The sequence below is a fragment of the Monodelphis domestica genome, chromosome 7, assembly GCF_027887165.1.
Source record: "Monodelphis domestica isolate mMonDom1 chromosome 7, mMonDom1.pri, whole genome shotgun sequence".
Classification (NCBI taxonomy): domain Eukaryota; kingdom Metazoa; phylum Chordata; class Mammalia; order Didelphimorphia; family Didelphidae; genus Monodelphis; species Monodelphis domestica.
In genome coordinates this window covers 139,986,891-140,011,570 of record NC_077233.1, presented here as the reverse complement: position 1 = coordinate 140,011,570, position 24,680 = coordinate 139,986,891, and the positions used below count along the sequence as shown (strand labels likewise).

Sequence of the window (24,680 nt, the reverse complement as noted above, 5' to 3'; positions counted from 1 at the left end):
GTCTGGGGGAGACTGAGAAGGGACTCTTCCTTCAAGAAGCTCCACTCCAGCTGAGGATACAAGTTTCACATATATGAAACAATGAGGAACACCAAAATGAGTGTGTGTGTGTGTGTGTGTGTGTGTGTGTGTGTGTGTGTGAGAGAGAGAGAGAGAGACAGAGACAGAGACAGAGACAGAGACAGAGACAGAGACAGGGAGACAGAGACAGACAAACAGAGGGATAGAAAGAGATGGAGACAGAGATAGAAACAAAGATAGACATTCAGGTCTACATTATATGGTATATATAAGTATTATAGGAATTCAGAAGCAAGAGAGATCACATTAGGCAGGAAAGGATTCCTTTAAGACATGGGGTTTGATCTGATTATGAGCTGCCATTGCTTCTCTTTGCTCTCTATTTTTTTTTCTTTTTAGAGAAAATCCTAATTCCAATGAGCCCCCACCAATCAGGACCTCATGGGGCAAGGAAGTCTTTCATCACAGGCCAATGTTTCTTGTTGGCTTTTTTTTCATATTCTAGAACATCTTAATAGAGGAATTATTGGCCTTAACATTAGGAGTCCTGTGTTCTAGTCCTGACTGCCACTAATTCATTGAATAATCCTGGGCAGTTTTCTTCCTTATTGGAACTTCAGTGGCCACATTTGCAAAATAAAGAAATAGAAGACGTTATGATAAAAATGGCAAAATCATTTGGTTTGGGGTCAAAGTCCTGCCTCTGACACTATATTACATATGGGGAAACTGAGGCAAGCAGGGTTAAGTGACTTGCCCAGAGTCACACAGCTAATAAGTATCTGAGGCTAGATTTGAATGCTTAAAGGCCCGAGTTTCCTCTTATAAATGAAAAGATTGGACTGGATGGCATTGAGGTCCTTTTCAGTTATAAAATCTATAATCCTTCCTTTACTCTGTCTACAGATTCCTTCTAACTCTGACATTCTATGAATCTATAGTTTCACCTTCATGTTTAGTAAGTGTCTGAGATGAGATTTGAACTCAGGAAAATGAGTCTTCCTGACTTTCAACCCAGTACTCTATCTGTTGTACCACCTGGCTACCCTTGATTTAATACAATAAATATTTAATATGTACCCCAGACAGTGGGAGAAACAGGAGAATGGAATTGAACAGCATTCATGCCCTTCTATGAGTTTATTACCCAGCAGAAGATCATGAGATACAGTTTATTGTTTATAACAAAGTATTAACCTTGCCAGGCAAATAGAGGTCAAGCAATTCTCAACATAGAACAAAGCAAAAGAAAACTGTTAAGTACAAGAAGTATAATTTTCCCCTTGTATTACTTAATAGTAATTTCTCTCATCATATTCTCAGTAGGATTTAGGAATCTTATTCTTCTAAACTTGTTACTTATTAATTTCTTAGGAGCTATGATGTTCTATATCTCCCAAATTTTGTTTTCCCTTATGCTTTGGACACTGGGCAGCTAGAAGATCAAGGATAAAGTGCCTGGAGTCCAGATGATCTGAGTTCAAATCTGACCTCAAACACTGGCCAGTGATCCTGGGCAAGTCACTTAACCCTGTTTGCCTCAGTTTCCTCATTTGTAAAATGAGCTGCAAAGGGAAATAGCAAGCCACTCCAATATTTTTGCCAAGAAAACCTCAAATAGGGTCATGAAGAGTCAGTCACAAGTGAGACAACTAAACAGCAGCAAATTCTCAGGACATCCAGTCTTTTCTTTTGCTAGTATAGTCCCCTTTCTCCAACAACCTTAGTCCTCAAACAGCCTCTTGGAGGGAAATTGAATTCTCTCATTAGGAGCTCCCACCCCCATTGTACGCTGGAGGCCTGTAGAGATGCTGCTCTGCCTCAGCTGTTTCTAATTAACCTTCTTCCTCCCAGATAGTCTCTGGGGGTGTGACTCTGCAAAGTTGGCTTTTTTTAAAGGGCTTGTAGCAGTTTGAACCCCAACCAAGACACATTGAACATCGGTAAGCAAAGCTGTAAACCATGACAAAAGACCAGATTTCTCCAAAGGGTATTCTTTCGAGATATTAAATATTTTAGAAAGAGTATAGAATTTAGAGCAAACAAGGAGCTTAAAGGTCATCTTGTCTAAATCCCTCATCTTACAGAGGAAGATACTGAGGCCCCCCCCCAAGAAAGGAAAGAGACCAGCCCAAAGTCACCTACTTCAAGATCAAGATTAGAAATCAGGTCCTCTGATTTGATGATTCTGAGACTCCTTCCCACTTTAAAGCTGTTATCTTAAGATATGAGATCTACTTCAGTCTTAGCTATCATGTGAATAAAAGCATCTTCTACTCTTCAGCCCTAATTTTTATCACCTAAAAAGGAAGTTGAAAATCAGGTTATATGTCCCCAAACAAGAAGATATGCAGTCATTTAAACGAACCAAACATATATAACCAAGGATTCTCGTAAGAATATCTGAGAGTTAGACACTTTTGTCTGAGTTGGGAAATAGACCCAAAAATGAAAATCAAAGGCTAATTACTGGTTCAAATTAGATTTGCCAATAAATATAGTAAACCTTACCCTCTGGAATCCTATGTTACAGGGGTATTGTTTAAGGCACAGTTTTCCCTTGGAAAAGCAAATAGCTAACAATAATTCTCGGTAGGAAGGGGTCATGTTTTTTTTTTTTCCTAGGCAAAACTGTTATCTTCCTTTGCCAGACAACTTTCCCTCCCCATTCCCTTTGGCATTTGGGGTTGCCGAGTGCCTCAGTGCCAATGACAGACCCCATCTGTTAGCCATCTTCTCTGAGCACTCCGGACAACACTCCAGAAAATGTCAAGTGTCCCAGGGAGAAGATTATTAGTGCCACTTAGACGGAAAATGAGGAGTATAATTTTTCTTTGCTTCCAGTGTATTCAGGGCCCAGTTTAAATCGTACTGACAAAGAGCACTGAGCTGAAGCAGAGAATAGGCAGCCCATACAGAAAGCCATGCCTTCCCTGCCAGAGCAATAAATCAGATGGATTTTTAAAAGGCAATTTCTAAGTCATCATTTCTAAGAGCAATGACAGTTTTATCAGCTTCGTTATTTTTTGTTAATCTGGCGGATGGATTGGCCGTTTGCAAGAATGAAGACCTAATCGAAATGGGCAGAACAGAATGAAAATTGTCCCAGGTTCCCTAGCCTGCCTCCCTATCTGGTCTCCTAAAGAAGAACAGGGATTTCAACATTCCCAAAAGAAAGCCCTAGTGAATGAGGCTAAGCTTAGTGAGAATGTGCAGCTTTAATTCAAAACCTTTTGGATGCTACATTACTAACTTACCCTAGGGTCAATAATTGAGGAAGGAGAGGGAACAGATATAGGATCATAGGTTAATAGGATTCAGAGCTAGATTTTGTCCTAGGAATCATCACTTCCAACCTCTTCATTTAAAAGATAAAGAAACTGAGGTCCAGGGAAGATAGGCAACATAGGTAATAAGTAACAGTTGGGATTTGAACTCAGCTCTGTGCATTCTAAATCCAATGTTCTCTCTGTTGTACCCTACTGGTAGGAGAATTGCTGGTCAAAACATGCTAGAAAGATGGATAAAAAATTGTAAGATTAAAGCATTCTTATTATTTGCTTGGATCTCTGATCTCCTCTGTGTGTGTACTCCCCCTATTGAGATAAATAACCCATCCACACCTTCTCATTCTGTTAGAATTTTGTCTGTGTCTTTCTGTAAAGCCTCCATAGAGGATTGACTCAACATACTGGAGACCATTCACTGATTCCTTCAGTATTATATTGATATAGCAATGCAGCACCTGGGCTGCCCATCTGTTTATGGACCATTAGTCTTATTCTGTGGCCAGCCCACTGCCTTTTCCACTCACATTTTTGTTTTTGAAGATACTAATATCCTCCGTTTGGCATTCAAAGCCCTTTCTAACCTAGCTTTTTCCCTGCCTTTCCAGTTTTCTTACATCTTCTCCTCCACCACAAAACAGTGGTATGTTGGATCTCCTTGCTGTTTCTCACACAAGATACCCCCATCTCCCAATTCTGGGCATTTTAACTGACTGTTCCCCATGCTTGGAATATTCTCTCTTAGCCCCACCTCCCCAATCTCCTGATTTCCCAGCTAAAATCCCTCCCTTCTACAAGAAATTTTCCTTCTCCTCCTTGAAGCTAGCACCTTCCCTCAGAGATCATCCCCAATTTATCTCATATATAATTGATCTGTATGTTATTGCTTACATGTTGCCTCCCCCATTAGTACTGACTGAGCTCTTTGAGACCAGGGACTGTTTCTTTGGCTTGATTTTTATTTGGTTTTTGCCTTTCTTTGAATCCCTAGTTCTTAGCACCAGTGCCTGACACATAGTAGATGCTTCATAAATGCCAGCTGAATGACTAGCTCCTTGCATACAGATCAACATTATTAAGATGAAATTTACCAGGGATAAAGATATACCAGGGATATCAGTGGATAGAGAGCCAGACCTGGAGATAAGAGGTCCTGTGTTCAAATCTGACTGTAGACACTTGAACCTAATTCCCAATTGCAAAACCCTTACAAATCTTTTGCCTTGGAACTAATACTTAGTATTAATTCTAAGATACAAGGTAAGGGTTTAAAAAAAAGAAGGTGGGGACAGCTGGGTGTCTAAGTGGATTGAGAGACAGGCCTAGAAATGGGTGGTCCTAGGTTCAGATCTGGCCTCAGACACTTCCTGGCTGTGTGAACCTGGACAAGTCACTTAACCTCCATTGCCTAGTGCTTACCACTTTTCTGCCTTGGAACCAATACACAGTATTGATTCTAAGGCAGAAGGTAAGGGTTTTTGATTAAAAAAAAAAAGAAGATAATGAGTTTACCAGGAATAAATATCAAGTCCTACACAGACTCAAAAAACCCTCCCAACATGCATAATGACTGTGGTTATTAGTAGATTGCAAACAATGTAAGTTAGGAGTGTGTGAGATGGGATGACCAAGAGAGCTAGCATGATCCTCAGCTTCTTAACAGAGGCACAGCATCTAGAAGAAGAGGTGTGACAGTCCCATTATACTCTGTCCTTTTCAGATAAGATCTGGGATGTCATGTTCAGGACTGGACAGCACCGGATAGTTTTTTAGGAAAGACAAGTTGGAAGTGCTTATGAAGGAGTGACTAGAATGATAAGGAGTTTGGAAATAATACCATGTGAAAACTGTTTGAAGTAACTGAGGATGTTTAGTCTGGGGAAGTGAAGATTTAGGGTATATGTGTGCATATAAATATATCATGTGCATATACGTGTGTATAGATGTGTACATATGCACATTGTGACTAACTTCAAGTATCTGAAAGGCTGTCATGGACAGGAAGAATTTAATTTAATCATTGTGGCCCCATAGCTTCAAAAGTCAAATTCATCAGAAAATAAGAGTCAGCTGCTCTGTTTTAGTCAGACCTACCAAGAATAGAAGAAACTAAAACGAAGGTGATAGATATTCTGTCCCTGATAGCTCCCTTTTAGTGATGCTATAAAAGGGATTCCAAAATGGAGAATGGTTACTTCTTGTTATTCTGTTGTCCAGTCATATCTGACTATTTGTGACCCCATTTGGGGTTTTCTTAGCACTGGAGAGGTTTGCTGTTTCTTTCTCCAGCTCATTTTACAGATGGGAAAACTGAGGCAATTAGAGTAAAATGACTTGCCAAGAATCACACAGCAAGTAAGTGTCTGAGACTGGATTTGAACTCAATTCTTCCTGACTCCAAGCCCAGCAGTCTATCCATGATGTCACTTAGCTGCCCTCTAAAATGCTTGCTAGATGACTCAAGATACCTTTGAAATCCAAGATTACCCATCTCCATAATTTGATTATAAGCTTTTAGAGGACAGGGACCATTCCTTATAAAAATTCTTCTCCAGAGTTAGAATTAACAGCAATGGCTAAACCTCATAAAGGGGGCAGGTTTAGATTTGATCTTCCTTATGATTAGAACCATCCAAAAGAGAAATGAGCTGCCTGGGGGAGATTGTGGATCCCTTTACTGGAGAGCTATAAGTAAAGGTCAGATAACCATTTGTCCAGTTTTCTGGCAGGAATTCTTTAACAGACATAAGCTGTATCAATTTGGCAATGAGTTCTCAGAAAGTTCTATATTCACCTGGCTCTTCCTTAGATTTCCCTTTGGACCTTTCCAAAGATAGCTGTTGACCCTACAGCCTACATGGCAAGTTTAAGGAACCAGCAAGCTGATCTATTGACTATGGCCGGCTTTGGCCATCATCAAGATGCATCTTACTTGCTGGAAATTCATTTGACACTGAGGTCTGTTTCAAGGTCACAAGATTGCCATTATGCAATGGAGTCAGACAGGGCTGAGAAAATGATTTCATTCTTATGGCCGCTGTGGGCTCCAGGACCATCTGCCCTGTACACCCCTCAATGACAGGATATTGGCAGGAAGGAGCCTCGTCTCCCAGCTCAGTGCTTCCTAGAGAGGGAGATCAAGAAAACGACTCCTCTCTGGAGAAGATCACTAAAAGAGAATGAAAAAGATCGACAAGCAGACCAACAGTCACCCCATCTCTAAGGTTTTACCACAACCAAGAAGGCAGGGCAGTCAAGCTATAGCAAGAAACAGAAACCTGCCAAGAGTCCTAAGGAGATCATCAGACTTTCTTCCTCTCTGAGGATGTTTATAGTCAGAGCATGTAAGGCAGCTAGGTGGCTTAGTGGATAGTGTTGAACTTGGTATCAGAAGAACTAGTTCAAATCCTGCCTTAGAAATTTATTAGATATGTAACCTTAGGCAAATCAATTATCTTCTCTTGGCCTCAGTTTTCCCATTTGTAAAATGTGGATAAGAGTAGCACCTACTTCACAGGGTTATTGTGAAGATTAAATGAGATTTTATGTGCATGTGTCTATGGTGTATGCCAAACTGTAAAATTCTATGTAAATGCTAGCTAGCATTATTATTATATGAAACCAGGGAGAACCTAGGTCATCAAGCTGGAGTCCCCTGCATTGGCCTTTAAACTGGCAGTACTTGGGTTGCATACAAGCCAGCCAATGTGGTACCACTGTGAAACACAAAGCAATCTGGCACCTGAGCGGCTTTGGCTGGGTGTCTCTGTATTGTGTGTGACCTTGTAGATTAGGCTGTGAGTAGTTATACTCACAGAGAACATCAAAGGATTGAGCAATCATGACCCTGCCTCCCAAGGCAGTTTTAGAACCAGAAGATAACTTAAAGATTATCTAACAACAACAATAGCAATACCTAGCATTCATATTGCATTTTAGGGTAAGTCAGGGCATTTGCTTCCCTCCCTCAAGACAAAGCCGTATCACTTCTCTAGGTTCCCAGGTCCATCTTTAGTTCTGTTGAAAGACAGGTGAAACCAGCCAAGGCACTGACCCCTAGGACAGATCATAGCTTTAGAGGAGACCCAGAAAGAGTAAAGTGAGCTCTCTTAAGGAAATTGGGGAAGACAAGGCTCACGTGTGTGGAACACTTACAGAATACTATCAGATGATCCATCATCCAAGGTTAAATTGTATAATAATCAGGATAATTAAAGAGAGAAGATGAGTGAGAGCTGAATAGGTCAGAGAGAACTTCCTAGAGGAGGTAGAACTTTGAATATTAAAAAATGTTGAAGCTGGAAGAGACCTTGGACCTCAGTATTTCAATGGGCCACTACAATGAACGGTCATGGAAAGAAACTTCCTTCCAAAGGTCTTGGATTCAAACCATGACTCCACTGATTACAATGTATGTGACTGTAGACAAGTCACATAAGCTTTTCTGGGCTTTCATTTCCTTCTCTTTAAAATGAGGTATCTGGACTTGATCACTAAGATCACTTCCAATTCTAAATCTCTGATCATATGATGTATAATCTCATTAATAAAAACAACAGTTGAAATTTATATCAGTAATTCTCTCAGAACAGAGGTGAGGGACTATGGACGTGGAATGTGGCATATGCTGTCAGATATAGTTGTTGAGAATGTTTTGCTTAAATGTTTTTCTTTGATATAAGGGAAGGTTCAGTAGCAGGCAAAGTTTAAAGGAAAATGATTGTGTTGTTAAAGTATTTATATATAAATATATCGATAAAACTTTTTCAAAGATATAAAAAAATCTTAGTAAATTAATACCTATGGCACCATGTATTTATAAAGAAACCAAATATGGGCTTATTATAGTCACTTGAAAGACTCCTAGAGATAGGAGGTCCTGGGGATCCTTTGAGGTTACATTTTGTTCTATTTATTAAAATCCTTTTGTAAAAAAAAAATCATAAGGTCTTCTCTCCTCTGTACCATTCAGGCAATTGTGTGATTGCTAAAATGGAATGTGCTGTACAAAATCATCTGTGAGAGCCAGTCTGTTCTTTTTCCTATATCTTCACCAATAATACCATCTATAGGTATATGATAATTTTCATAATATTTTTATAAAATTGAGAATATTGATCAGTAAATACTGATTTTCTGGATCACCTTTTAGAGTAATAATATAGCCAAGATCTTTTCTATTATTTTACTTCTGAGATAATATATAAAATGACCTCTCTATGCTTTCAAGATTTGTTACATCCAAAACAGATTTCTTCAGTGGGTACTTGATCTGGTCCAGTCACTATTCCTGAATTCATTTTCTTAAGTGCCAATTCAATCTCATATAGCAAGCACATCGGGAACGTAGGAGTCAGACTCCAAATCTGGTGGTTCCACTATCACTGATGATAAAAATAGATGTATTTTTAGAAACAGTCAAATTTGTTCCATTTTCTGTCTATTTGTTTTATCTATGAATGATCTCAGTATGATGTGGCTCAGCTGGGTCTTGTGCCAAGCTTTTTTGAAGACTTGTTGTTGCTTCCACTACTTTTCAATATTTTATGAAATGTTCTTGCTCATAGTCTTCCATTATATTCCTTTGTAAGGTTTTATAAATGAATTTGTATTTAAATCAATGTTGTCCTGGGCTTCCAAGTACCTTTCACTGATAAGGTGCTAAACTATTGGTTGACTAAAGTAGTTTCTGACCTCTTTTGGTTTCCTCATTGGGAGAACTTTTTAAAATCATCAGTTTATTTATTGTAAGAAATAGCAATGAACAAAACCTAGTTCCTAGCCTTTTTCCATTCCCTATCTTTCAACATCACAGCCCATCTGAATGGGTCAAGTTAACGTAGTTTGAATTGTTGGCAATATTCCTTCATCTTTATCCTTTGTTCTAATTTAATATTGACGTGTCTCCTCATCTTTATCATTACTTCTAATCTAATATTGTTTTGAAAGCTTGCTCTGAGCAGGCAATGATCTGTTTGGACATAGACAGCTGATTCTGCTCTGACACCTACCAGACATTTTCATTTTTTTCTGATGGTATTTATTGCTGGCTTTGTTTAATGTCTTCTTCCTTTTTTTTTTTTACCCTTCCCTTTCATCTCAGAACTTCCCTTATCTAGAACTGGATGTCAGTCCACTGAGTCACCTCGCTGCCCCTGTGTCCTGTCCGATGTCTAAATCACATTCATGGAGGGCAACTGGGTGACTCAGTGGATAGAGAGCCAGATCTAGAGACAGGAGGTCTTAGGTTCAAATCTGGCCTCAGACACTTCCTAACTGTGTGACCCTGGGCAAATCACTTAATCCCCATTGCCTAACTCTTACCACTCTTCTGCCTTGGAACCAATACACAGTATTGATTCTAAGATGGAAGGCAAGGGATTAAAAAAAGTACTCACAATATAAAAAAGGGAGACTTTTGAATACTCAACAATCTTTTAACTTCCTTTTTTCTCAAACCTCAGATATCTTTCTCAACATACTTTTTGCCATTTTCCCCTGTGCCATTTGCACCTTGAAGTCACAGAGTATCAAAGTATATGATGATTAGGTTTGGAAGATCAAGTTCTTTATAAGATTTCTCTGCCTTCTCATCCTCTACAACAGATATTGGCACAGAAATTATAATTGTCTCTTTTTGGTCTCATTAATGTACTTTATTTTTACATTACAAACATTTACAGATTATTCCCACTCCATGATAGGTTTCTGGTAACAAAGTAAAACAATTAGATAAAATTAAAAATATAGTTTAATACTAATAAAAACTAATAATACATTCAGCCAAAACTATATGCATTATTTTACATCTATAACTCCTTCACCTCTCTAATTTTTAAAACTAATAAAAATTGATCTCTCCTCACCTTTATCCTATTGGAAAAGGAAAAAAAAGAAAAAATTATTTCATAACAAATATGCAGGCAAAGGAAATAAATTTTCTCAATGGAGGTATAAAACATAGATTGCGTCTGGTTTTTTGGGGGGTTTTTTTGTTGTTTTTTTTGCTTATGCTCATTGTGAATATTCTAGGATGAAATGATCAAGCACCCCATGGAATAAGGTTTTTTACTGCTTCTGGGTGCATGATGAAGACAATTCTGTCAGATGCTCACTTCTCCAAAGCGTTGTGAGACATTCTTCCATTTAAGTGAACTCTTCTTTGCCTTCTCATATGGTTTATCCTCAAGGATCCCATAGGATCATAGATCTCAAGCTCGAATTGAGCTTCATTTCCATGACCTTCAATTACTTCATCTTATCCAAACTCTGTAATTTTACATTAGAAAAAGCCAAAATCCAGAAAAATTAAATAATTAATAGAATCACTTAATAGAATGGAATTAATAGACCAGGGTTATACACTTAATAAGTGGCGAATCTGGTCTCAAATCTTAGTCTGTCCTGTTGAACCTGAAACTCATTTTGACCTTGAACTTCAACATAAAAATAATTTTATTTTGGATTTTTAGAAGGTCAGTGGGACCATTAGCCAAAAGATATCAGAGAGGAACTAGGATGAAGGTCATTCAATAGAAAGAACAATTCTTGTCTAATATCTAATCTAAGATAGCTGAATGAAGTAGTGGATAGAGTGCTGGTTTTAGAATTTGGAAGGCCTGACTCCCAGGCTGAATTGAAATCCTGCCTTATATACTTACTAGCCACGCCACTCTGGGCAAATCATTTTACCTCTCACAGCTTCCGTTTCATCCTCTGTAAAATGGGGTTAATAATAATACCTCACAAGGTGGTTGTGATGAACATGTGAGAGATAGACAAATAGAGAGATAGAAAAGAAAGAAATAGATAGATGTTAGATAGACAGACAAAGACAGAGAGACAGAAGAGAGAGAGAGAGAGAGAGAGAGAGAGAGAGAGAGAGAGAGAGAGAGAGAGAGAGAGAGAGAGAGAGAGAGAGAGAAGATGTTATATAGATAGAGATAGCTAGATGACACCATGAATGGAATACCAGACCTGGAGTCAGAAAGACCCATCTTCATGAGTTCAAATCTGGCCTCACACACATTCTAGTTGTTTGACCATGGCCAAGTCACTTAATCCTGTTTGCCTCAGTTTCCTCATCTATAAAATGATCTAGAGAAAGAAATGGAAAACTATCCCAGTATCTTTGCCAAGAAAACACCGAAATGGAGTCACAAAATAGGACACAACTGAAAAACAATTGGGCAACAAATTATATATGTATGTATAAAGTACTTTGCAAACTTTAAAGCTCTATGTAAATATTAGCTATTGTCATTATTATTCATGTAGCTCCAGGTCATAAGCCTAGAGCTTCACAAAATCCTTTGATTCCTCTATCATTCTTCACACAATAAGAAGCTTTTTTCTTGTGGTTCCCCAGCTCAGAAACCTTACAACACTCCTTGTTCCCTATAGATTCAAATCCATATGCAAAAATCAATCCAGTAGTCAATGGACAACAATTTCACAATTTAGAATATTCATGAAGTTTGTGTAGTTAAGGATGTTATGTAGTTAAGAGCATTCAAAAAATTGGGTGATTCTTCAGGTCTGTCCAGTCTTTTTCTACTATTGCACAACCATCATAGAGGTTTTCACAAAAGATAAAGTAGGCAGTTTCAATTAAATATATATATTTTTTTTTTTAATTTCAAGGCAAAGACAGTATAACTAAGAAAGAAAATTGTCATTTGGGGAAGAAAGACTTTGCATCAAATATAGACAATTGACACAAATATTTAATACCAATGGCCATTCCATTATAACTCCATGGCCAAAGGACATGTATAAACAATTCTCAAAAGAATAATGCAAGGGAAGACATGATCAGTGTGATCGGTGGGATATGGTTGAAGGAAAGAGGTAGAAACGAGGAAGAAGTACATTCCAGACATAAGGAACATTCTTCAGGAGAACAGATAGTGTTGTTCAGGACAGGCAAGACAGACTGGGAAGAATAGTCTTCAATAATTTTGTGAATGAGAGGCAGCTAAGTAGCACAGTGGTCTGAAAACAGGAGGTTCTGGGTTCAACTCTGGCCTCAGACACTTCGTGTCTATGTGATTCTGGGCAAGTCACTTAACCCCCACTGCTTAGCCCTTACCTCTCTTCTGCCTTAAGATCAATATCTATTCTAAGATAGTAAGGATTTTTTTTAAATATAATAATGGTAGATTAGAGGAAAGTAAAGATGGAGATAAAGCCTACCATCAGAAATTAGTCATTTTAGCCTATGAGCAACTGAGATCCACAATGGTTCACTATTTTGCTTCTACCTCCAATAATCGAAGCTGCTCTTGGTCCCAAAGCCAACATCCCTTCTGTCGAACCAACCAGAGCACCTCTGACAAGTGTCCCAGGCACATAATCTCTACCCTTCAACCACCCCCCCCCTTTTGGAATGCAAATTTGCCATCTCTTCCTGCCATCTTATCTGGGTAGGATCATAATTTTAGAGTTATAGGGGGCCTTTCATGGCCATCTGGTACAAATCCTTCATTTTACAGAACTTAGATTGAGATCTGCAGTGTGCCTTGCCCTAGGTCCTACAGCTAGTAAATGGGAGAGCTGGGGTTTCAAGGGAGATCCTCTGACATCAGCCCCATCCCTTTTCCCACCACACACACTCTCCTGCCTCCCAAACGTGAGTAACGTGTGCTTTCTCCTGTCATCTCCCGTGCAGGCATGCGGATCCTGGTGACGTTGCTGCTGGACACTCTGCCCATGCTGGGCAACGTCCTGCTTCTCTGTTTCTTTGTTTTCTTCATCTTTGGCATTGTGGGTGTGCAGCTCTGGGCTGGACTTCTGAGGAACAGATGCTTCCTAGACAACAACTTCGTCAGGTGGGTGCTGGGCCATTACAAATCAGCGAGCACTGGCCATACGCTCAGGGTTAGAAAATAGAGGGAGGGTTCGTAGTGTAAGGATTGAGAAGAGACCCTAATAGGATCCTGCAATCTGATGGACAGACTAGCCTGGGGGCAGTGAAGAGTCAGCTGAGGATTTTGGGAAAAGGAACTGGGAACAGAGAGGATTCTGACCAACTGAACACTTCCAACTTTGGAAGGAAACTGAAAGGAGCTTTTTCCTGAGGGTCAGAGGACATCTGAAACCACAAGAGGGAGAAAGAACCTGATTTCCTACTTGCTGAGGTCCTGTCTTCAGTCAGAGATCCTTCACAACCCCCCTTGACTTGACTGAGAAGGAGTTCAGTTGGACTCTTTGATCAGAGCCAATCTGCCCTCTCCCTTTGGGTCTCCCCCTTTGCCTTGCCTTGGATAGATTATAGAGATTTAGGTTTAAGTTATTGTAGTGTAGAGTACTTCCTTATAGAGTACTGTGACAAGCCAGATCTTTGCTTGTCACAGATGAAACAGGATTCACCCTTGATCTAGTTCACAATTTACCCAACCTCTATCTTGTCATAAAAAACCCTGACCACTGTCAAATCTGACATAAGCTAGAAGACTTATTTGGAGAGATGGGGAATGGTAGGGTTGGAGGGATAAGCTCAAAGTCTTCTCAATAGACCATGCAGCCTCAAGGTACAAAGATTTTCTTTTTGAGCTTAATTTCCTTATCTATAAATTAGAAATAGTAGCAGTACATCCTTCAGAGGGGTGTCATCAAGATCAAATTAGGCAATGAACGTGAAGTGCTCTGCAAACTTTAAAGCACTAGCTATTATGAAAGACTATGTGACATAGTGGATGGAGTGCTGGATTTGGAGTCAGGATGTCCTGGGTTTGAATTATGCCTATATTAGTTGTGTAATCTGATTTAGTCACATAAATTCTCTCAGCCTTAGTTTAATTCATCTATAAAATGGGGTAATAATAGCACCCACCTCACTGGGTTGCTATGAGGCTCAAATGAAATAATATGTGAAAAAGCATTTTGCAAACCTTAAATTACAAAATAAATATCAGCTATTATTACCCTTAAGCTTTGTTTTTATGATTGGGCCATGTTAGCAGTCCCTGGAGTCAAGAAGGGCTTGGGAAGAAGCTTGTGATACTGTTTGTTTTGTGTCTTGGTTACCTGGAGGGGCCATCTGGTTGCTAAAGTTAAAAATGTTCTGACGGGGACCTCAGGATGCCCTCTGGCAGCTACCAGCTAGACACGTCACCAGGGAACACAGAGAGTAGGAGTAGCCATGACCCCTTCTGAGAATCCAGGTTGGCATGGGCCTTTGGGGAAAAGCTGCCTTTTTAGAGAGGCAACATGGTGGGAAAGTGATGGTCATGGAACCAGAAGAAACCCAGGGGAAGATTCCAGCTCTGACACTTACCAGCTGGAGAATCATAGACAAATCACTTTGCTTTAGTTTCCTCATCTATAAAATGGGAGGTTTAAAAAAGAACTGGTTCCTTCTACCTTATAATAGGATTGTTGGGAAGAAAATTCTTTGTGAGCCTTATAGAATTAAAGCAATATAAGCTATTGGTATTCCTAAAAAGTTCCTGACTTGGACCTCTACATTCAAGGTGACTTAAGTCCTACTCATGAGGATGATTTCTTCAAAAGGTTTGTATATGCCTAGTCATTTCCCAAAAGGCCATTTTGCTATCATGGTTTCTTCAGCCCATCTTTCATATTCTCTACTGTCACTGACTCCTGCTTTAGGTAAGAATAAATCTATCAGTCAATCCACAAACTTTTATTAAATACCTACTTCCTGTCTGATCTTGTGCTAGATACTAATGATACAAAGACAAAAATGATATAATCTGTGCCCTCAAGGAGTTTATATTTTGATAGATATTTCTTTTTTTCTGTGAGCCTTGAGCCATCTGGATTATTACACCTCGCTCCCTGGCATCTTTGAGGGACTCCAGGATGCTATAGACCAGTAATCCTTTCATGTATGAAGACTTAGAGCTTTATTACAGTCTAGAGACCTGGCAAGACAGAGAAGGATGCTGTGAACAGATTTAATGTTTTCAGGCATGTTCTTCTTGAAAAGCAATCTCTGTGTGCACATGCTGTGGTCTTTTAGGTGGATGTGACTGAGATTAAATTCTCTTTCTCCTTCAAGCATGGGGAAGTATTGTTCTCAGAAAATGTCCATTTTAGTCCCTAAAAAATTACATCTCAGCTCTCAAATAGAAGGAAGAGAGGATTGTAGCCCAGGCAGGAGTTCTGGGATACCTCACTCTCCAGAGTTCCCCAGTAGGCAAAGAGCCTCCAAGACCCAGAGCTAAAAGGGACCTTGGATCCTTAGTGCAACCTTCTCATTCTGCAGAGAAAGAAAATGAAGAGCCACAGAAGTAAGTGTCTGGGCCCTCATGCTTGGGAGAGGCGGAGCTGGACTTCTCTCACCCCAATTCCAGGGCTCCTTTCACCAGACCTGGAGCCATCTAGAATATACTTCCCATCTCAATAGCCTAAGGCTCTCTCAGTGTATCAGTAAAACAAGGTTGGGTACAAGGTTTCCCTCCTCTTAAAGAATGACTGGTTTTCCTTCTTCACTTGCCTGTGTTAAACACAGCTGGAAATGTGCTTCCTGGATGACCAGGAGGGGTGAGTCCATTCCCATCTCTCTGCCCATCTTTTCCTTCTGGACTGCTTATTCACAAACCTTACATATGGCAAGGAACCATAAGGACGAGAGCGATGCATTTGGAGCCAGGAAAAGCTGGATTCAAGCCTTTTCTCAGATACTTATTGGTGAATTATATGATCCTGGATAAGTCATTTAATTTCTCTCTGCCTCAGTGTTCTCATCTGTAAAATGTTGGATAGCCCTTGACCTCTAATTCTTCAATGGATCTTCCTGGATCCTTCTCCAGACAGTCCTCTCTGACCCGACCAGCCATACCTAAACATACCTTTCCCTAAGATCCCATTGCCCTTATTATTTGAACCTCACTTATTTTCTTAGTCAAAGATAGATATTTTTAAAAGTCTCTTTAACATTTAAATATATTTCAATATGAATGTCTCACAGAACAAAAAAGTCAAGTCTTTGCATCACAAATACTGCAGCATTAGAATAAACACTTACCCAAATAAACAATATGACTGATGGGTTTGAGGTCTGTCCCTTCCTTACCTTGTCTGGCTTCACTTGCCTGCCAAGGCAGTTTATTAGGGATGTGTCTGCTGCAAAGGCTATAGCTTTTTGGAGCCATGGGTGAGAACTGAGTGACAGATGGACACCAGAAGAGGAAACCAGCCCTGAAAGGGGCTTGAAACACCCTCCCACAGGCTAGACCCACAGGGCACACAGGGTAAAGAGGGGTGAGCAGGTGCCCCTCTTCACTGAAAACTCCCTATACTCCAGAAGAAGGCAAGGTCTTCCACTGCATCCAAGCCATCACCTGGCATCTTGACTTTTGTCTGGCCTTCAATGAGTCCAAAAGAGAGAATGAGGCTGATGACTTTGAGCAATTCTGCCTCACTTAAATGCAATGCATGCACAAGTCAAAGGACCTCACAAGAACTTCCATTTTGCAGTTCTCTTTGAGTATGAAAGATGACCAGCCAACAAAGCTCTTAATATAATACTTAGTTTACAAAACTTTTAAATCCATTATTTTATTTGGTCTTTTTAACAAGCCATTGGGGTATCTAAGGCAACATTTTTCTCCATTTTGTTCAGTAAAGTGATTTGCCCAGGGTCACACAGTAAGCAGCAAAGCTATCATTCAAGCCTGTAGTCCACCAAAACTCTGGGGTGGGGGGGGGGGAGCATAATACTTTCAAAGAAGCGTATAAATCAGTGAATGTGATGATAAAGCAAATTAACATGTAAATTCTAAAGACATAGGGCCGTGATGGCGAACCTATGACACATGTGTCAGCACGGACATGTGTAGCCATTTTCAATGTATGGGGCTGCAAGCTGAGAAGGATGCTGTTTTTTTTTTTTCTTGAAGTGACACACTACTCAAGTTACGTTCTGTTTTTTGGCGAATTTTGACACACCAAGCTCAAAAGGTTGCCTATCACCGACATAGGGAGTCATATAACCAGACAAGATTGAGGTTAATAATAATAATAATATTAATAGCAACAGCTTGCACTTACATGGTTCCACAAGATTTGCAAAGTGCTTTGCAATTATCTATCCCATTTGAGGTGCTATGATTAACCTTATTTTATAGTAGAGGAAACTGAAATAATCAGTACTTTAAGTGACTTGCCTGAGATCACATAGCTAGTTGGTGTCTGAAACCAGATTCAACTGGGAGGAGGAAGGGATGGGGAAGGGATGGGGAGGAAGGGAGGGGAAGGGATGGGGAGGAGAGGAGAGGAGAGGAGAGGAGAGGAGAGGAAGAGGGACAATGGAAGGAAAGAAGGAAGAGGAGGGAGAGAGGAAAGGAGGGACAGTGGAAAGAAGGAAGGGAAGGAGGGAGGGAGGGAAGGACGATGGAAAGATGGAAGGAAGGAAGGAAGGAAGGAAGGAAGGAAGGAAGGAAGGAAGGAAGGAAGGAAGGAAGGAAGGAAGGAAGGAAGGAAGAAAGGAAGGAAGGAAGGAAGGAAGGAAGGAAGGAAGGAAGGAAGGAAGGAAGGAAGGAAGGAAGGAAGGAAGGAAGGAAGGAAGGAAGGAAGGAAGGAAGGAAGGAAGGGAGGAAGGGAAGAAGAAAGGGAGGGAGGGAGAGAGCAAAGGAAGGAAGGAAGGAAAGAAAGATAAAGCATTTATTAAATGCTTACTATAGGCCAAGCACTGGAGACAGAAATTAAAAAACAAGACAATCCTAGCTGTCAAGGCACTCACGTATGTAAGCTGATCAGTTTAAACCAGATGGAAAGATCCAGTGGTTCTTACTAATACCTCTTCCTTAATGTCATCCTTTTCCTCTCCTTCCTCCTCTTCCTTTCTGCAGTCCAGGAGTTCAAGAAAACCAGCTGAGCTATTTTGAACCTGTTCCATGAGAACCAGGTTGGAGGGGAAGGGGTAAGACAGGGAAAGGTAGAAAAGAAACAATGAAAAGAAATCTTTAACCAAGCAATGGGAAGAATCATGAACTAGGAGCCCAGAGACATGTTTTCCAGTCCTAGCTTTGCTGCTACATCACTCTATGACCTTGGAAAAATCACTTCCCTTCTCAGGGCCTCAGTTTCTCAATCCATAGATGTTGGACATTGGACTAGGCTCCATCCAGTTCTAAAGTCCTGTCATTCTTTTACCATTTTGCCAATAAGCTGTTTTCCCCTCCAAAGTAGGTAATCCAAGGTCTATCCTAAGCTTGCTACACAAAATTGTTCTCAGACAGTTGGAAGCCCAGGAAAACCCCCAAATAAATTGCCTCCTTGTACACATTTGCTTTCACAGAAGGAGAAATTTAAGGGGAAATATAGCCCAGACACTGTGGGATTTAATTTTCACATAAGTCCCTTTTTTTAAGTGGTGTTTGGTAAAACTTGTCTCTGATCATCCTTGATGTGTTTGCATTTCTTTGCTTAAAGTGTGAACGTTGTGCTTGGCCCATGATTAAAGAAAATAATAACAAGAGGATTGGAAGTTTTCTGCTCAGCTGAAATGCCAAAGCCCTGAATTCTGAGTGGGCTGTAATCTTGGCAGAGAAGAGTATATAGCATTTGGAGAGCCTGTCACTTATTTGGGCACTTTCTCCCAGAGGGATGATTCTCCCTGTTCCCACAGGCTGGGCCCCATAGGGCACACAGGGTAAAGAAGACTGAACAGGACGAAGGATTGGCAAAGGTTGGACTGGGAATGAATGAAAGGGATAAAACCTAGATTTTCTGCATCTCTCTGAGCCCATAGACCAGACTGGTTGCTTCCAAGCCATAGTTTCCCAAGGACATCAATGCCAGGAATAGTTTTATTTTGTTTTCTTTGTTTTTTTAGAGTTTAGGGGCAGAACTTGACAAGGTGGAAGAAAGATAGAATGGGGAAATGAGGGAGAGATCTTATGTTTGTACATAACTACAAGGATGAGAAAATATTTTCCCATCTCCTTTTCAATCTAATTCTCACAATAAGCTTGAGAGGAAGAGGTGGGAGGCAGAAATTTGTTGTTCAGACATTTTTAAGTTGTGTTTGATTCTTTGTGACCTCATTTGGGGTTTTCTTAGCAAAGACACTGGACTGGTTTTCCATTTCCTTCTTCACCTCATTTTATAGATGAGGAAACTGAGGGAAACAGGGTTGAGTGATTTTTCCACGGTCACACAGTAAGTGTCTGAGTTTGGATTTGAAATCGGGTCTTTCTGACACCACAATCAACACTTTATCCTTACTCTCCTTGAATTCCTGTTGAGGTAAGGTGATCTGAACAAGATTCAGTGGCCAGGTAGGGGCAGAGTTGAAATTTGAACCCAGATCTCTTGACTTCAAACAATCCCAGTTGTTCTTCCCACTACCTCTTAGTTTTCATGTAACTCTTGTGTTACTTTCCTCTAATGCTTCCTTTTATCTAATTAGTTCTTAAGTCAAGATTACAGATTCAAAATCTGCCCTCTAGAATATGACAAACCACTGATGTTCAAGGCTTGGGATATTTTCTTCTCCAGTTAACTCATAACAACCTGTTCTCTCTATACCATGATGCTGGGCAAGTCTGTATAAGACCCAGTTCAGAACACACTCTTCAATATCACCTGATTGTCAGTTGAAGCCAAGAAAAGGAAACAAAGTTCATTCCCAATTATGGTGCTATATGCTTTCCCAGCCCAATCTTTTTGGATCCTATGTCTATCCAATTTAGCTTATTTCGGTAAATATTTATTTAGGCCCCATTCTGTGAAAAGCATTGTATTAAAGCATTTGGTGATATAAAGAAAAAAATGAAATAGATCTTGCCTCTACTGGGAAAATGAGGTATGCAGAGATCAATCAATCCCTCCAATTAATCCCTTGTATTTAGTAAATAAGTGTATGTGTGTTTGTGTATGTATGGGCAGCTAGATGGCTCTGTGGATAGAGTTCTGGGCCTGGAGTCAGAAAAACTCATCTTCCTATGTTCAAATCTGGCCTCCAACATTTATTAGCTGTGTGATCTTGAGCAAATCACTTAGCCCTGTTTGCCTTAGTTCTTCATCTGTAAAATGAGCTGGAGAAGGAAAGGGAAAACCACTCCAGCATCTTTGCCAAGAAATCCCCAAATGGAGTCATGAAGTGTCAGAGGTGACTAAAGCCACTGAAACAACAAATGTGTATGTATTTCTTCACTTTATCATTGTAATGCATATATTCTATTTGTACTTGTCACCTGTAGGAGAACAGAAGCTTCTTCTGAGTAGAGATTAGTTCATTATTTGTACCTAGCAGCATATAGGACATATAGTAGTGTGATAGAGGCTGGCACTAAAGAAAAAGTGCCAGACTGAAGAGTATGTGAAATTGATCACCTTGATGGGGGAGGGGCCCCAGGAGTGAATTTCCGGAAATTTCTTTAGTGCCAGCCTCTATCACAGTAGGTACTTAATAAATATTTGCTGATTGGTTAGATCAATCAATAAGCTTATATTGATTACTAATTATGTGTTAAGCACTATATTAAGTACTGACTGCAAAAAAATTCCTTTCCTTAAGAAGCTTACATTCTAATAGAGGAGCCACCATGTAAATAGTTAAGTCTAAGCAACATTGGAAGAAAGCCCTTGAAAGGAAGGGTTCCAGCAATTCAGGGGACCAGAAAAAGTCTCCTGCAGAAAATAGCATTTCAACTGAACCTAGAAGGAAGCTAGTACATTAAAAGAAAAAGTAACACACGGCAATTTGAGGAGGGGGAGAATATTAATTGCTAGGGAGACCAGGAAAGGCATCAGGAAGAAGTTAACTTGTAAACTGAGAAAAAGGATTCTGAGAGGCGAAGGTTAGGACAGATTGCATTCCAAACTTGGAGGACAGATCACTCAACCACTTGGGGAGGGGGGGGGAATCAGGAGACAACATAGTCCAGTTTGGTTGAAATATAGAATTCATTAAAGGAAGGAATATGAAGCTATAAAATCAGGTTGAGCCACATTGTAGTCCCTTTGGATACTAGGCGTAGGAATTTCTACTTTATCCTAGGAGTGAGGGGGAACCACAGAAGATTCTTGTGTGAGAGAGTGATATGCTGGTACCACAACAATATTATTTTTGTAGTTGCATCAAATGGATTAAAAAAGGGAGAAACTGGAAACTGGGAGGTCAGTTAGGAGGCCAAGCAAGGGGTAATGACTAGGTGAGTGGAGGGAAGAGAAAAGACATGAGATATGTTATCTACAAATCTCAGCAGTCAATTAAAGGCCAGACTTGAACCCATGAAGATGATCCTTCCTAATTCCAACCCCAGCACTCCATCCATTGTGCCATCTTCTTAGAGATAATTGAGCCCACCAGAAGCTAATGAAATCACAAAGGAAGAATGTAGAGTGTTAGAAGAGAAGACCTAGAGTAAAAGCTTTGAAGGAGCCCCATACTAAGGGAGCCCATAGGAGGGGATTAATGAATCCTTGTTAATTGATTTCTTGATATATAAGTTTGAGAGTTATCTGTTTAGAGACAATTGAGCCAAAGGCATCTAGTGAGACCACCTGGAGAGAGGATACGGAGAGTTAGAAAACAAGAGAACCTATGCTGAGAGCTTTGAAGGACATCCATACCAAGGGAGCATGGATTGGATAATGAATCAACAAAGGAACTTTAAAGGGAGTGATCAGAGAAATAGGACCAAAATTGGTGAAATTGGAGCATCAGAACTTTGAAAGCAAAGTCCAGACCAGGGCAGAGAAACCTGTCATCAATTGGCAGTGACTGATTCTTAAGACACAGCTTTTCCAAGCACACCCTTATCCCATCTCCCAAGTCTTAGCTCTGATGATGGCTTTTTCTCTCTTTTTTTATGCCAAAAACATTCAGACAGTTCACAGGGTTAGCATCTTTTGCATTTTACAGATGAAGATACTGATACCCAGAAAAAAAAGAAACGAACTCATCCAAGATCACTTAAATTCAGCCCTGGGAATATCTAAAGTTTCCTGATTCTCAGTCTAGAATTCTTCTTACTGTACTTTGGTTCTTTGGAAATCTAATCCCTCCTCCATGTCAAGCTGGGGACAGAGAGCACCCCTGCAACCTCTCCCTGCCAAATCCCCTGCCCCCTCTCCTCAAGGCATTAAACCTTCAAACCTTTGCACAGGGTTTAGCTGCCTCTCTAGCCTGTTTGCCATTTGACTACCCCAACCCCCACCACCCCCCACATGCCAGAGGAGAGAAGCAATTTCTGGACGTCTCTCGCTAGCTATCAAAATCCCATGTTTTTTATTCAAAAGGTCACCACTTCGCAAAACGAAAATGTGTTATTTAAATGCAGATTCGCCCACCCTCCACCTCTCCCTCCTTTCTAGTCAGATCAAAGGAGGTTTTCTCTGATGCTGGGACCTTCTTTATAAATCACTTCACTGGGATCCCAGCTGTGCTACTGACTCATTCAGTGCCCCTTGCCCTCTCCGGACCTCAGTTTTCCCATCCATTAAATGAAGGGGTTGCATGAGATAACCTCTTAGGTACATCCATTCCAGGACTGACATTCTAGGATTATATACAACTCAAAATGCCTTAGTAATGCACAGATAATCTTAGAAGAGAGTTAAGATGCCCTTTCTTCTGGTGACCTTCCACTGTGTTCTCTGAAATGCCTTCACCATAGCTATCAAACTTGCTTTCATCTTAAACATGATCCTTTCTTGCTCCTTCCTTCTTCTTGTCTTCCCTGAAACCTGGCTTCCTCATGATGACACATATTCCTTGGCCACCCTTTATAGCACTGACTATGCTTTTGAATTATCTACCACCGCCCCCAACCCCCCAACTCATTGGTCATGATTGGAGAAGTTGGGATATTCTTTGTTCCCCATTGCCACTTTTAGGTTCTCCCTCGATAAACATCACTCAGCAATCTCCCCTCCTTTGTGGTTCATTCAATCTCTATCATGCAATCAAGATTCTAGTGGCTGCCATTGCCATTTACAGACCTCTAGAACACTCACGGCCTATCATTTCTTATGAATTCTGTGCCTGGCTCACAGTCATTTTCTCCTTCCCAATTCCTGCCCTTATATGAGGTTTCAACACCTATAACTATCAAATTGATCTGGCTGTGTCATCCCTCTCCCCCTATACAATAAACTCCAGTGGCTCCTTATAACCACTGGGATCAAATATAAAATCCTCTGCTTGACTTCTAAATCCCTTCATAACTTGATTCTTGCACCTAATCCCCCTCCAAATACCCTATGTCCTAGGGTCAGTGATGTCAGTACTGTTCTTTTGACAAACCCCTTCCTTTCCTGACCCTGAGCAATTTTCCTGGTTGTTCCTTTTCCTGACACTTCTTCCTTCTCATATCCTCCTGGTTTCCCTGGCTTCCATCATGTCTCAGCTAAAGTCCCGCTATCTTTAAGAATTCTTTCCTAGACCTCCTTCATTTACTTGCCTTCCCTCTGAGAGTACCCCCAATTTATCTTGTGAATTTCATGTTTATCTGTTGTCTTTCCCCTTAGACTCTGGGCTCCTTGAGGACAGGAATTGGATTTTTGCCTTTCTTCCATTCTTAAGTTCTAAGTATAGTGTCTGACACATAGTAGGTTCTTAAGTGCTAGATGACTAACTTTTTTGGTCAAAGCATTAGCACAGTTTATGATGGAAAACTAATTTTCAATCCTCTGAGTTTTTCAGGCTTTGACTTCTAATGTCCTCACCCCATCTCACCTAACCTTTTCTCAACTTTATCAAGTAAACCACCATTTACTGAGTCCCCCTGTATTTCCAGCCCTATGAAGGGATGAAGAGGAAATAAGAGGCCCAAGTGTAGGCCATGTCTTGGAGAGTTCACAGCCTAGGAGAAACAGTACTCGTTTTCAGGAAATAACAGAAGAGGTTATGGTATAACCGAGGAAGGATGCAGCAGGGAGGATTGAAGCCCAGGCCAGCCTTCGAGTCAGGAAGACCCAGATTCTACCACCTCACACTAGCTGTGAGAAAAGGAGCAAATCACTTAAATATCAGGGCCCCCAGACAGCTCCCTAAGAATGCAAGTTACAAAGAAGTCATTGATTGTCATCTCTGGATAGAATTTTTATATCCTTAGTCCTTTTTTTTTTTAAACCCTTTACCTTCCATCTTAGAATCAATACTGTGTATTGGTTCTAAGGCAGGAGAGTGGTAAGGGCTAGGCAATGGGGGTTAAGTAACTTGCCCAGGGTCACACAGCTAGGAAGTGTCTGAGAGCAAATTGAACCCAGGACCTCCCGTCTCTAGCTCTGACTCTCTAAACACTGAGCTACCTAGTTGCCTCTATATCCTTAGTTCTTTATACCCATTTAATCATTGATCCAGATATCACCCCTTTCCTCTATCTCTCTAAATAACCTGTGTGTGTATATATATACATATAGGTATATGTACTTATAGTGGTAGTCTCTCGG

General features: G+C 40.3%; 1 protein-coding gene across 2 annotated transcripts in view; it reads left to right on the top strand.

Annotated features, from left to right (window-relative positions):
- CACNA1H (calcium voltage-gated channel subunit alpha1 H) overlaps window positions 1–24,680 on the top strand; it is a 170,473-nt gene that overhangs the window by 13,915 nt on the left and 131,878 nt on the right. For both annotated transcript variants that reach the window (XM_007499288.3, XM_056805700.1), the window contains exon 4: window positions 12,979–13,138. In XM_007499288.3, coding sequence (XP_007499350.2) covers window positions 12,979–13,138 — 160 coding nt within the window. The remainder of the gene's footprint in view (window positions 1–12,978; window positions 13,139–24,680) is intronic.